This window comes from Falco biarmicus, chromosome 13 (genome assembly GCF_023638135.1).
Source record: "Falco biarmicus isolate bFalBia1 chromosome 13, bFalBia1.pri, whole genome shotgun sequence".
NCBI classification, from domain to species: domain Eukaryota; kingdom Metazoa; phylum Chordata; class Aves; order Falconiformes; family Falconidae; genus Falco; species Falco biarmicus.
Genome location: NC_079300.1, coordinates 11,182,673 through 11,196,041, shown reverse-complemented (window position 1 = coordinate 11,196,041; position 13,369 = coordinate 11,182,673). Strand labels below are relative to the sequence as shown.

The 13,369-nt window shown below is 40.6% G+C and overlaps 1 protein-coding gene across 10 annotated transcripts in view; it reads right to left on the bottom strand.

Moving 5' to 3' along the window:
- ABCC5 (ATP binding cassette subfamily C member 5) overlaps nt 1–13,369 on the bottom strand; it is a 49,257-nt gene that overhangs the window by 9,091 nt on the left and 26,797 nt on the right. For all 10 annotated transcript variants that reach the window (XM_056358205.1, XM_056358206.1, XM_056358207.1 and 7 more), the window contains 13 exons: nt 12,041–12,112; nt 11,182–11,306; nt 10,515–10,587; nt 9,759–9,962; nt 9,210–9,353; nt 7,309–7,411; nt 6,412–6,596; nt 5,206–5,352; nt 4,724–4,853; nt 4,021–4,174; nt 3,747–3,875; nt 2,208–2,394; nt 831–920 (listed from right to left, as the gene is read on the bottom strand). In XM_056358205.1, coding sequence (XP_056214180.1) covers nt 831–920; nt 2,208–2,394; nt 3,747–3,875; nt 4,021–4,174; nt 4,724–4,853; nt 5,206–5,352; nt 6,412–6,596; nt 7,309–7,411; nt 9,210–9,353; nt 9,759–9,962; nt 10,515–10,587; nt 11,182–11,306; nt 12,041–12,112 — 1,743 coding nt within the window. The remainder of the gene's footprint in view (nt 1–830; nt 921–2,207; nt 2,395–3,746; nt 3,876–4,020; nt 4,175–4,723; nt 4,854–5,205; nt 5,353–6,411; nt 6,597–7,308; nt 7,412–9,209; nt 9,354–9,758; nt 9,963–10,514; nt 10,588–11,181; nt 11,307–12,040; nt 12,113–13,369) is intronic.

Sequence of the window (13,369 nt, the reverse complement as noted above, 5' to 3'; positions counted from 1 at the left end):
ATGAAATCCATAGGCTAAAATAAGATTCTACAAATAGCAACTACTACATAGCCCAGATTTTATATTGCACTCCAAAGTTCAGAGCAAATGTGTATTGTATGTTACATCAAAAAGCCTTTCACCTCAAAGACCAGACCCAGTAGAAGGCTTTCTCCTGGCTACAGTTTCCCCATTGACCTATCCCCAGTTCCACATACACAAATGCCAGTTATAAAGAAAGGGTTACAGATAATCAGAGCAGCTTGCTAAGCATTCAGCCTGGCATATTTCTCATGTTTAGCCTAGCACATTTCTCATGTTTACAATGAGAGCAACTCCCTGACTTTTTAAGCATACAAAAATATGTTATATAAGATAGCTGAGGGAAACAATAAAAACCACTTACTAGGATGAAGCAGAATTACATGTAAAGTAACAGTTATCTGTGTTTAAATGAAGCAATTCCATTAGGTTTAAAATGAAGGATGCCAGAACATTGTTCTTTTACTGTAAGATATAGCATTGACTTCTCACTTACCCCTTTCATACACTCCACCGCTGAGAATGTCAGCAAACTTGCGATCGCCTATGTAACTTCAGTAATGCCGGGCAAGTGATGCCTGCAAGCTTAGTTACCTACCAGCTCCTGTGCTACTCATCCTGCCAATGCTTATATATGTGCTTCATAAAATAGATTAACTCTGTAATATTATAGTACATGCATTAATGTGTTTACAAGATCAGAAACACACATTCTGTACTAAGGCAACTATGGCTGACACTTCTTTTATGCCACCAACATGACAAGCAACAAGAAATGTTACAACAGGCAGCTGAATGTATTATCCTACCTTGATATAGTGATCAATCCTCTCCACTGAGGTGAAGCGAGCTTCTGTCTCTGAAGCAAGTCTGACTGTAAACTGGAATAACCCTGTTAACTGGAGTGATGGGAGAAAATGAAGACAAATTTAGAGCTGTGATTTATTACTGAATTAAGAGATGAACCTAATGGATGTTGTGGCCAGAAGAACTGGAGAAGTGATTGTCCCCCTGTACCTGACACCTCAAATCCTGTGTTCAGCCTTGGGCCACTCACTGCAAGACAGACCCTGAGATGCTGGAGCATGTCCAAAGGGCAACGGAGCTGGTGGAGGTCTAGAGCACAAGTGTTACAAGGAGCAGCTGAGGGAACTGGGGTGGTTTAGCCTGGGGAAAAGGAGGCTCAGGGGAGACCTTATCATTCTCTACAACTACCTGAAAGGAGGTTGTAGGAAGGTGAGTGTCTGTCTCATCTCCCAAGCAGCAAGTGACAGGACAAGAGGAGACAGCCTCAAGTTGTGCCAGGGGAGGTTTAGATTGGATATTATGAAAAAAATTTCTTCACCAAAAAGGGTTGTCAAGCGTTGGAGCAGGCTGCCCAGGGAGGTGGTGGAATCACCATCCCTGGAGGTATGTAAAAGACAAGTAGATGTGTCACTGAGAGACATGGTTTAGTGGTGGACTTGGCAGTGCCAGGTTAATGGTTGGACTTAAGATCTTAAAGGTCTTTTCCAACCTAAATTATTCTGATTCTGTAATATTTGATACAATATGGCTAAGGTGCCCAAGGCAAGTTAATTTTACTTGACAGTTAATTTTAAAATAACCACAATTTATTAATCACTTGGAAAGCCAACAGTTTAGAAAGGTTTCCCGCAACCAACACCTGCAAATACTAGCCGTCTATGTTTTGTAGTTTCACGTTTCTACCAGCAGGGGGCAGAAAAGGCCAAACAGCTCCAACTGCAACAGCTCTGAGCCCTGAAGTCCCTAACCCGCACAGCTGCAACGCTGGATGCTCTTTGTGAAAACATACCGCAGACAATGCACGAAGCCATCAGCTCGGCAGACGTCTGACGTACCATCAATCCAATTTCTGGAAACATCCAGGAAAATTGCGATTTGCAGCACACGAAGAGCCTCAAACGTTTTCACTTCACCATTTAAAAAAAAGCAGCTCCCCACAACAATAGCCTTAAGCACCTAACTCCTCCTAAATTGTAATTCGGCTGCTAGCAAAACGTCCTGACTCTGAGTTGCTCTCCCCCTCATTGCCAAGAGGGGTAACAGTATCTTCTTGCATTCCAGTGCATTAAGGAAAGTCTTCAGTGGTGTGTTACATTTACTCATTAGTGATAACTGCATTAAATGAGAAATTAAATATCACAATATGTGGCCATACTCACCTGCACAGCATATGAGATAGCCAGCCCGGCATAGGCAGGAGGAATCTGGCCGTGCATTAAGACAATCATAAGGCCAGTGGTTGTGATAAGCGCAATGCTGATAATGTCCAGCCGTACAGCTAGCCAGCGCATTGCACAGCTGAACAGGTAAAATGGTGCCTGATTGTCATCTAGGAGCTCCTGATACCTGAAACAAATACAGGAAAGGTTAGCAGACCTCCACAAGCTTGATGTTCTACGAATAGCAGAGCAGTATCAGAATTCAGGGTGGAAAGCCTAGTCTGTTGTTGACAAAGTTTCAAACTAGGCCATGATAGCAGTATTTACAAACATTCCTGAACAATGTCGGGTATCTACTTAGCACAAACTTTTGAAAGTCAAATTACCAAGTTTCTGTGTACAACAGTAAATTAGTCGAGTGAATCAAAATTCAAGCACATTACACACACTTTCACTACAACTTCGCCTACTGAAGACCTTCAGAGGATGCTCGATAGCTACAGATTACTCCAGGGGTAACAGCAGCAGTCCTTCCGAATATCTGTTGTTTTATACACAAGTGTGAGAGTAAAGTTACAGGAAGTTTTGATAGGACTGGCGACACTAATTAAAACACATCAATAAACACGTAATTTACAAACCTGACACTGCAGACCTGAGAGAGGAAGTTTAAGGGGAGACACTTGAGAGATTCACAAAGCCAGCAACGAGATTTTCTGATCACCCAACTCTGTTTTACACTAATCACTGCTGCAAGAGTGTGTGCAGTGCCGTAGTGCTCTAGCACCACCAGCAATGCTAAGGGATTGCTCTTTGCACCTCTGCGATCTTCCATCTAAGCTGGTGTAAACAGTGTCTTTCCAGAGATTCTGTGGCAATTTTCCCTGTGGTCCCACACTGCTGGTCTCATGACCTTGCACCTGCAAAGCCCTGATACTGCTGTGGCAGGTTCTCAAGGGAAGTGACTACCACTCGTGAGAAATGTTTCACTTTCCTTAACATTTGTTTTGCAGATTTTAGTTTATACCAGAGAAAACCAAGCACAGTGCACAGGGTGGCTAACAGTCACTTAAATACTTGATAAATGCTATCCAATTATACACGTGCACAGAGACTTAACAGCTTATCAACAGGCACACTGAGGTTTTGTTAGTGTGCTCTAAACAATGCTAACACCATCACAAGAAGCAATCAATAGAAAGTATGAGCAGGACCCGATGAAAACTATATGCTGCTAGGGAAAGCGTATAGCCCAAAAAGTTGTCCTCGCCATTATCATTGCCACCTGCTGCACTACAGAGAACTCCAGAGGAGGGCATTCACCTGGGACATCACCACTGTTCTTCCCAGTCGGCTACTGGGGAATTTTCCCTTACCCTTCTCCTTCTTTTTCTCCCTCATTTTCCCCCCCCGAAAAATAACTTTCACACTTGGAGCCAATGCATGCCATCAGCTATAGACCCCATTAATAAATCTGAATGTAAACCTGTTACACCCTGCTCTCTGCTTCACCACTCCCAGATGGGTATCCAGACCAACCTTTGCAGAAATTCCTGTCCTTTGTGGTAGGCATGGATTGTGGAGAGACCCTGGATGCTAGATGTAATATGAGACAGGAATGGAGACTGTGTGATATTGTCCAGACGTTTGAGCTCTCGAATAAAGACTCTGGAAGGAGAGAAGCACTATTAAGTGCATGTACAACCACCACATGCCAACCACTACATTGATACATATATACTTCAAGAAGCCTGTGTCCTTACTAATAGGTCAAAGTATCTTTACTTTTACTCAATGCAGCTGATGCACTTACCTAGACACAACATGCAGAACTGTGAACAGGACAATGAGGGGCCCCACTGCCACCAGGAACCAGGGGAAAACCCCAGAAATCACCCCCACACAGAAGAACACAAGGATGACATTCTGGATGAACATTTCTGCTTGAAATGGCAAGCGAACATCAACTGGAAGAGATGAGGGAAAAGAGGAAGATCTTGAGTACAAAAAGCGAAAACAACTTACATAAAGCAACTCAGTTCATCTGTACATCATCGACAAGGACAGCGATTTCTCATGGCTTCTTCAAATTAACAATGTACATTTTCATTCGGGGTGCTTTTATCTTCTGAGATGCCAGTAGCCTTTTCAGTTATTCCCGTTTGCAGAAATAGCACTAATGCAACTCTGACCTTATTACCACCTTTGCTGCACATCACCTTCACCCTGACACTCCAGGTTCCCCTGGCAATAACTGCTAAGCGTACATATGCAGTCTGTAGCACAAAAGCAGCTGCATATTTTATTCTTCAAAAGTGAATGGACAGACTTGAGACATCAGCTGCCTTCTAGAATCATAACTCAGGTATGTCCCAACTCCTGCTTTGTCTATTACAAGTACATATTTGGCAATAGATACAGGTTATGATCACACCAACAGCAAGAGACTGGAGAGTATTAAGGAGTTAACTGGGAGGTCCAAATATGGGATTTACAGAGCATGCAGTGAGAGATACCTTCATCCATGTCTTTGGAAAATCTGTTGAGAATCCGCCCAGTGGGTGTAGTGTCAAAGAACTTCATGGGGCTACGCAGAATCCGTCGGAAGAGCTCATCATGGAGCCTTGAGGATGCTCTGAGAGTTCCCTGACAATGCAGAAAACATCAGTGTCATGAAAGAATGTTTGCTTTCCTGTCACTGAACCTCCCCTGGGCACCAAAAGATTCTGTTGATTTTCTGTCTCCAACCATAATATTTGTTTCCTTGCGTTCCATCCTTCCAACCACTGGGAGGAAGCTATTAACTCGAGCAGAAGTTTAACAGAAAGTATGGTGCAGCCCCAAGAGATGACTTACGGAAACCTCACAATCCACGATCTGACTTCCTCTAGTTTAAAAGTCTCTCTTGAGAGGTGACCAAAAGAACCACAGTGACAGCAATATACAGAAGTAGGAGGATGGGCGGGAGAAAATGAAGAACAGCAACATTGGCACGTACCTTTACAAAGACAACACCACGAACAGCTTTCAGGATCAACATAACTGCCATGGACAGTGCATAGATGCCAGCATAGTAATGCATATGAGGGTTATCTTTCATACTGTTGCTTATGACAGTATCATTTCCCAAAGTCACAGTGGTGTTCTGCAGAAAATGCAAGGTTTTGGTGAATAGTTAGTTAAGACATGGATTAAGCATACACACACTATACGTGGTAAAATTTAACTGTCTTGTGTCCCCTCCCACCATATGCAGAATTTCTAAATAAAGTACTTCAATAATCTTTGAGTACTTCAGAAAGTTTTCCCTAGCAGAAATACTTGACTTGCAGATTGGCCCTTTTCCTACAGTATCTTTGACAATACTACCACAATACCTACTTCATTTAATTCCTAATCTCTCATTTCATGCTTATTATTTCTTGTTTTCTTCTGAACACCACCAGATACTTGCATACCACCACTCTTATTACACAGCAATATTCACCTTGGATACGCTGTACAGTCTTCTTATCAAAAAGTTGTTATTTTCTGCCAGTATGCAGTAAATTCTTTACTGTCACACTGTCATACATTCTCATTCTTTCTTTTAATCTTTAAGTATGTTTAAGGATCTCATTGCTTATTTTAATATCGTTGGCCATCCACACTTCATTATTTCTTATCTGAGGTTAGTAGTTTGCTCCCTCCACCCCACTCATCCCCCAAAAAATCTTGCAGTTATATTTGAAACTTCAAATGCAGTAAGACTTGCAGTCAAAACCCCTAGAGTGGGAAAAGTCTCAAACCATTCCAGCTCATCACAATCTTCAAAGCAACTCCCAAAATTAATTTGACTTAAAGCCATATAATTTAACAAGATTATCCTGTTTGATGTAAGGTCACATTCAAACGAAAAACAGCACTAAAATAGTAATTCCTCCTGCAGCTGGTTGGCTCCTTTCACATTTTCACTTCCTTTTCTCAGACTAACCAAGGCAAGGAACAAGAGGGCAATGCAAAACCACCTGAGCTATATTCTTACTAGCGGAGCTCACTAATTCTTGAAGATCAACACTCTTGGGGAGATGACCTCCTGGGGAGCCTTACAACTTGCTTAAATTAGGAAGCGCCATTTGGTCTCATAAGACTGGTTTGGATTAGTCTAGGAGAGCAATCCCCCTGCCCATTAGACACAAGAGAGTACAAAAGCTATTTATCTTACTCCACTGCCTTGCTTGATCCAGAAACTCAGCCACCAGTTGCTAAAAGCTGTACTGCCCACATTCAGCACAAACAGTGCCATGATGATGAGGAATGCAAAGGGGCCTCCAGCTGCCTGAATGTAGATACCATAAACAGACCAAGGGACAGAGCCTTTGCCTTTCTCTTCCAACTGGACCAACTGGCCTGTGAAACAAAAGGAGGAAAAGAAAGGGGGAGTGAGGAAAAAGCTGTTCCATTAAGATTTCTGTAAGTTTGTGAATATACACAAAACTAGTCATCTTCAAAATGTACAGAAAACTTTCAAAAATACAGAAATTACTTAATACGTAGAACTTAATGATTCAAACATTTTTCAAAGCGTCACACTTCCTTGCAGAATCATTCACATCATAGTACATCTGAAAAAGCGTAATCAGCACAGACTTAAATATTAGGCTGGCATCAGCCTCACTATTTTTTTTAAAGCCCGCTGTAGTTCGAAGTTAACATTCAACAGAGAGAACCACAAATCAGAGGTCAGACCTTCCAATTCTTCATACATAAGTACCATGTCCTGCCCAGGACTCTGCAAGTACCAAGCCACACACATTACCCCTCTTGGGATAGGAGGGAGAGGCAGTGTGGGGGACAGTGCGCTGTAAGCTCCTTTATGCCAATGGCATCTGACCAGCAGCAGCCTGATTGAACTTAAAAACATTGTGCAGGCACCCATATTTAATGAATGAATTAATGTTCAGTGCCCACTACCTGTGCAGTATCAGCCACACTGAGTGGTCAGGACTTGAGAAAACTTCCAAAAGCTGGGAGGTACATTCATACTACACTATGAAAGCAAATGTTTTGATCTTATTGGTGCATAAAATAACTACAGCCAGAAATCTGATTACATAGTTACCCTCTTCCTTCTTTACAACTTTCTCCTTCTTCACAGACCCTGTTTTGGTACTCTTATCCTGGGGTCTTTTCAGTGAACTGTTTGTGTTCTTCTTTATATTAATCTGCAGGAAAACAATGACACTAAACATAACAAGAGTATTTCCTTTGACATTTTCATATCTGAACCCAAACTTTTTATAAGCTGCCTCCTAAGGACAAAGGTTTTCAACAGCTTAGCATTCACATCAAGGAGGATATTAACTTCACCGTTATTACAGATGACTGCCAACTCTGGTGGATTAAATTCTCCAGCTTGATTAATCTGAACTGCTACCAATCTGTACTGGTAGCGTGCAAGTTTAATTTCCAGAATCAGTGATACTATAAGCACACATGGTAGAGGAATGACACCCGTATTACCAAGAGACAGATGTAATCCCCATCCCTTCTAAAATCACAGTTGTAATTCACAACTGCAACTCACAATTTTCTTAAAAGCCTTTTTTTCCCCAAACACCCTAGGTACTTCAGAAGAAATCTCTCATTAAATGACTCTAAAGATGAAGTCAGGTTAGCTTAGTCTTCCAGAAATCAAATGTCCAAACACCAAACTGCACATACAATTACTGTTCTAAACCCAGCCATCTTCCCACAAATGGAAGTTATTACCTGTTCAGAAACAGCCTACATTAACTGAAACCCCCTACACACCATCTTCAGGGCCATCTTCCCACACTATGTGAAAAGAGACATCTCACATATGTCAAACCACTGAGAATCTAACTTTACCATCCATTTCTTATCCTACAGGGAATGCAAATTAATGCTCCTTACAAGAGCTAGTGTTCACAGGGAGACAGTGAAGGTCAGTCAAGCATGCAGACAGGAGAATCTCATCTTAACTGTCATTATATTAATCTTAAAATGGCAGAACTATAAGCTTCATGCCTCAGAAAGGATATGCAGAGTAATGAATGCATTGTATTGTTTTGCTTCTTTCACCAGCATCTCCCTGGAGAAAACTTCACCAAGCACCTTCTCTGTCTGTATATTTTTTCCAACGCTACCTTGTCAGAAACACATTTTTTTTTAAATGTCAGCAGCCTGTGAATAACAAGCCTCTCAACTCTTAAAAAGAGAACTGCTGATGTGCTCTGTAATCTCTTCTTACTAAGAGAAAACACACACAAAACTTAGAGAAGTAAATCATCAAATAAAAACCAGCCAAGTTGCTTACTCAAAGAATAAAGGAAATAACAGGAGAAAAGTGGTAAAAATTTAATTGCTGCAAATTTAAATGCATGTCCTACTAAATGGTTCTTACTATTTTCTAGATTTACATTTTTTCCATCAACTAAAATACTAGAGCATAAATCCAAGTTTCCATTTACAGCCACTGTCTCATAACAGAAGCAATGTTAAGCAGCCATTTTTCTTCTCAAAAGCCCCCAAACCAAAGCATTTTCAGCTACATTCCCAAAGTACTGTCACATCTAACTTTTGACAAGTTGTGTCACTTTTGCTGTGCCTCCGTCACACTCTATGTGGAAAAAAAAAGTAACACAGCAAGAATTTTTTCAGGCAAAGGTTAGTCCAGGTCTGTGCTAAGTTGGAGGTAAATTAAGAAGCAAGGTATACAAGAAACAACAAGCTTCCTGCTCTGAGCATCACCAGAGGAGAAAATACATTACTTTCATGTTCAATTCATGATGTTCATTGGCAGAGTCCTCTCTATTACACATTTCCTAAATACTGTGATGCAAATAAAAAGTGCTAACAAAGCACAGATTATTCTGCATGAAACCTATTGGTCAGATCAAACATGAACATGTGAAGGCATTTTCCAGTCTTCCAACTGTGTCATTTGGTTCACCTCACCAGAAAAGTCAACATTCAAAGCACTTTAAAATAAACAAGTACCTCAATATGTGGCGTCTCTCCCAGCTGTAGGTTATTAAAAATAGTTGCATAGTCCCCATTTAAATTCATCAGTTCCTCATGACTTCCTCGCTCAGTAATGCAGCCCTCTTTCATGAAGATCACTTCATCGCAGTCAACAAGATACTGGAGAAAACAGCAATAAGTCCAAGTCTCTATCATTACGTCCAGTAATCAAACACACTCCCAATTAAACCCTTTTCATTAATTTACAGACATCTGCACGTAACATGCCTCCTCCCATGTAAAAAACATCTTAATTTTCAAAGGTCCTGCATTGACTAGAACATCATGATTACTCTCACGCTACACAAAGTTTTTATGTTCTATCAAAACCAATCTTTAGCCAAATGTTACCAGTCACAATCAGACACCAAGCACCACTGGCATCAAATCAAGAATTACATTGTGCTTGCCACTTATTTGCAAACCTAGCCTGTAAATGTAAACATGCATCTTATAGATGGATAGGGTTGTCCTGTAACAGCATTTTGAGGAAGTCCAAGAAAGAAAGTATGAGAGATGTAGTACCTGAAGCTGATGAGTAATGAAAAGGACAGTCTTTGATTTCAGGTGCTTCCTTATTGCACTGTTAAAAATGTGATTTCCAACATGAGCATCTAAGGCACTAAGGGGATCATCAAGGATGTAAATGCTCCTGTCACTGTACAGGGCTCGAGCCAGACTGATTCTCTGACGCTGTCCTCCGCTCAGGTTAGCCCCTCGTTCACCAATCTGTACAGACACACACCCATTATTTTATTTCTACAGCACCATGCAACATAGATACTCAGAGCTCAAGAGGTGACCAGAATGAAGCACAGCATATATATTATACATACATAGATGCACACACCCCATAATATTAGATATTGTTCTAATACATATATATATTCTACTTCAGGTGTTCACTTCTTTGTTATACATTCAAACTCAAGGTTAATATACATGAAATGTGACAGTACTTTTTTTGCTTCTTTTACTTTTTTTATATTAACATAGCCATGCTTTTTTCTTAGCTATTTTAAATGAAGTTCAAATACATCCTGTTAAGGTAGATTAATTTACAACACAAAAACACCTCCCAAACTGTCAGTATCTGAGTCAAAATCATGACACAACGCTCAGTAGTTCAGGGCTTGCACTGATAAGCTCAACTCAACATGGTGCATTCAACAGCTTGGCTTACAAGCGTACCAGACTGATGTTCCCCTCACTCCAGTCTAGTCTGCCAAATCAAAACTCGTCTCCATCTACTGATTAGTTTACTATAAGCAAAACTTATACCTCTGTCAGGTCCCCATTTGGAAGGATGGCTAGATCAGGCCTTAGACAGCAACCATTCAACACCGTATTGTATCTAAAGAACAGTTAGAAAACCAGTAAGAACACTGTTACTTCCCCCACATACCTAGCTAGTACAGCATCATCTCACTTTCTACACCAATGTCCGACATTCCTGCAGCCTAACAAAAATGATCTGCTTTGGATTCCCAGGAAGAAACTGAGGATAATGATTAATCACCTACTTCTGAAGTACTGTGAAGGTAAGGAGGCAATTTCTTTCTGGGGACAGCTAGCACAGGCCACAGGCAAGGCCCTCACTGCATCAAATGCCAGTACCTTGCAAGCAGCAGTTGTGTTTAAAAAGGGCAAGGCCAGGACAGCAAGAGGCTGCACAGCAGCTGCTAAAAACAGAGGTCAGACGGTACTCCTGCATGAGGTATAGCCCTCAGCGCAAATGAGCTATGACAGATGCATGGACAGCCATCAACCACAGTGACCATGGGCAAGAGAGGCAGGCTCTTAAGTCTGAGACTTAAAGGAATCCTGAAAATAGACCCTAAAAGGATACACAGGCTTTAACTGCAGCGTACTCTGCATTAATTTTCCCCCACACTCTGGGCAAGAATTACTAAGCTTTCACGAAAATCAGCAAACAGTTCTGACAAACCTTTCTTCATCATATTCCTTGCCAAAAAGAATGTTGTCCCGAAGTGTAGCATTGAGAATCCATGCCTGCTGGGCCACATATGCAAATGTTCCACTTACTGCAACGCTACCCTCCAAAAGGGTCATCTGAAATTAAAGGTAAACTCTGAAATTATGCTATTCCATGCTTAGAACAGACTTCGCTCTGCAGAGTACAAGTAAGTGAAATGGGAGACAGGAAAGAGAAGAGCAGAAGTGTTATCTCACAGTTTGTTACCCGGTGTGCAAAGAGCCAATCTCACACACAGAGCTGAGATACCATTTATTGCATGTCTGCGCAGAGATGCGTATGCAAATCCACAAAGCTAGCAGCACCTCTCAACACACAGTAAAACATTTTATACACTCGGAACAATCGTTTACAATTATGTTTAGTTACATTTAATTCTCATAGGTTCTAGCAAGCCTCCCCTCCATTTAAAGGTACAACATTCTGGCTTTTCACCTCCCAATTCTTTAGAGAGGGGGCTTTCTTTGCTCGAGGGTGGATCTTTTAGTATGCCAATTAGGACAATTCACATATAGTTCAAGTAATTTTCTGTTTGGTCTCATTAACCATTTGGTTCTCCTTGAGCTTATCTTGTTATGTCCCAGCTTGACAGAGATATGGCAGCTATTCCTTCTCCCAAGGCCATGTCTTGTTAAGTATTTGTAACATCCTCTGTTTTTCAAATTCTTTCTTGTTTTTCATTATAGATATTTACATATTTTGTCTAAATTTCAAGTTAACAGACTGACCTTCTATTAACCACATATATGCATATGTCTTATCTAATACTGAGCCCATCAACTACAGAAGCAGTCAAAACAGAATTTCTCACCTGTCCTAAAATTGCTGAGATAAGTGAAGTTTTTCCACTCCCCACACTGCCGCAAATTCCAACAAGTTTTCCCTAGACAGAAAAAAACGTAAGTTATGGTACTCATTTCTTACACTCTCCATCCCTTTCAGAATTTGGACTACCTTCAGTACCTCCGAAGGGACAGCTGGACATTAATGACAGCTGAAAAGGGACATAATAGACAAAAAAGCAAGACAGTCAGTATTTTAACTCTCAAATAAAGATATGATGAATATCATACCAACAAGGAATGCTATCCCACAGTGGACTAATACTGAATCAACTCTACAGGTAAAAATGAATGTATTTTAAGACCATCTCCCTTTTGACCAGGCCTCATACGGGCCCAGGGAATGCTGCACTCAGCAAAAGGCACCAACGCTTGCCTGAACAGAATGCACCAAGATGCTTTTGAAAGTGGTAAAAAAAGATGTAAAGACAGAAAGAATGAAAGAAAAGCAGAATTTAGGATATATGGGTCCAGTAAATCTCCCTGTCTATGAGATTCAGTTTGCTAACAAACACATACCAAAAAAAGGCTAGAATTCAGTCACTTTGAAGTATGTCTCTGAAAAAAAAAATAGATGGGCGAGCTGACACCCATATTAAATAATGAATTCATCAAAACTATTTTTGTTCCTTTCGTAAAAAAAGGTAAAGTGGATAAAAGGATATATAGCCACTTGTGGAACACATTACTGGCTTCTCGTTTGCAAACTTCTGACAGAAAACTAGACTTGATATTTTCAACTGTGTACTCTTTTTTTCAAGGCTGTTTTTTAAAGTAAATGCATCCTCCTCAGAAGTTTAAAATATAGGGGGGGTTATAGTTTAAAATAGTCTAAACCATCCCACTACTCATCTGACTATAGAAAACAATTTAACCACAAGTATCTTGATAAATACATGGATCCTATTACTACAACACCCAACTGCCAGACTGCAAAACTGTTGTATTTGTAGAAGATGTCATATATTGAGTTCAATGCTTTTTCTCTGACATTTTACATCCTTTTACCCATCTCGGAATGAGAATTCCAACTACTTCTAAACTCTTGAAAGTCTCTGTACAAAAATTCTCAAGGAAGAAAACCACACATTCTTCAATGAAAAGCACTGTTATGCTCCATTAGAACACCTAATCACCTAAACAGTTCACAAAGAATATAGCCGAAACCCTGAAAAATTATCAAGCAGTTGCAGAAATACACTATCCACCAACACCCCACTGATAAATAACTGTTGCCCTGCCGATTCTTCAAGCTTGTATACTTTATGAGAACTAGAAACAGCAAAACCATCACATAA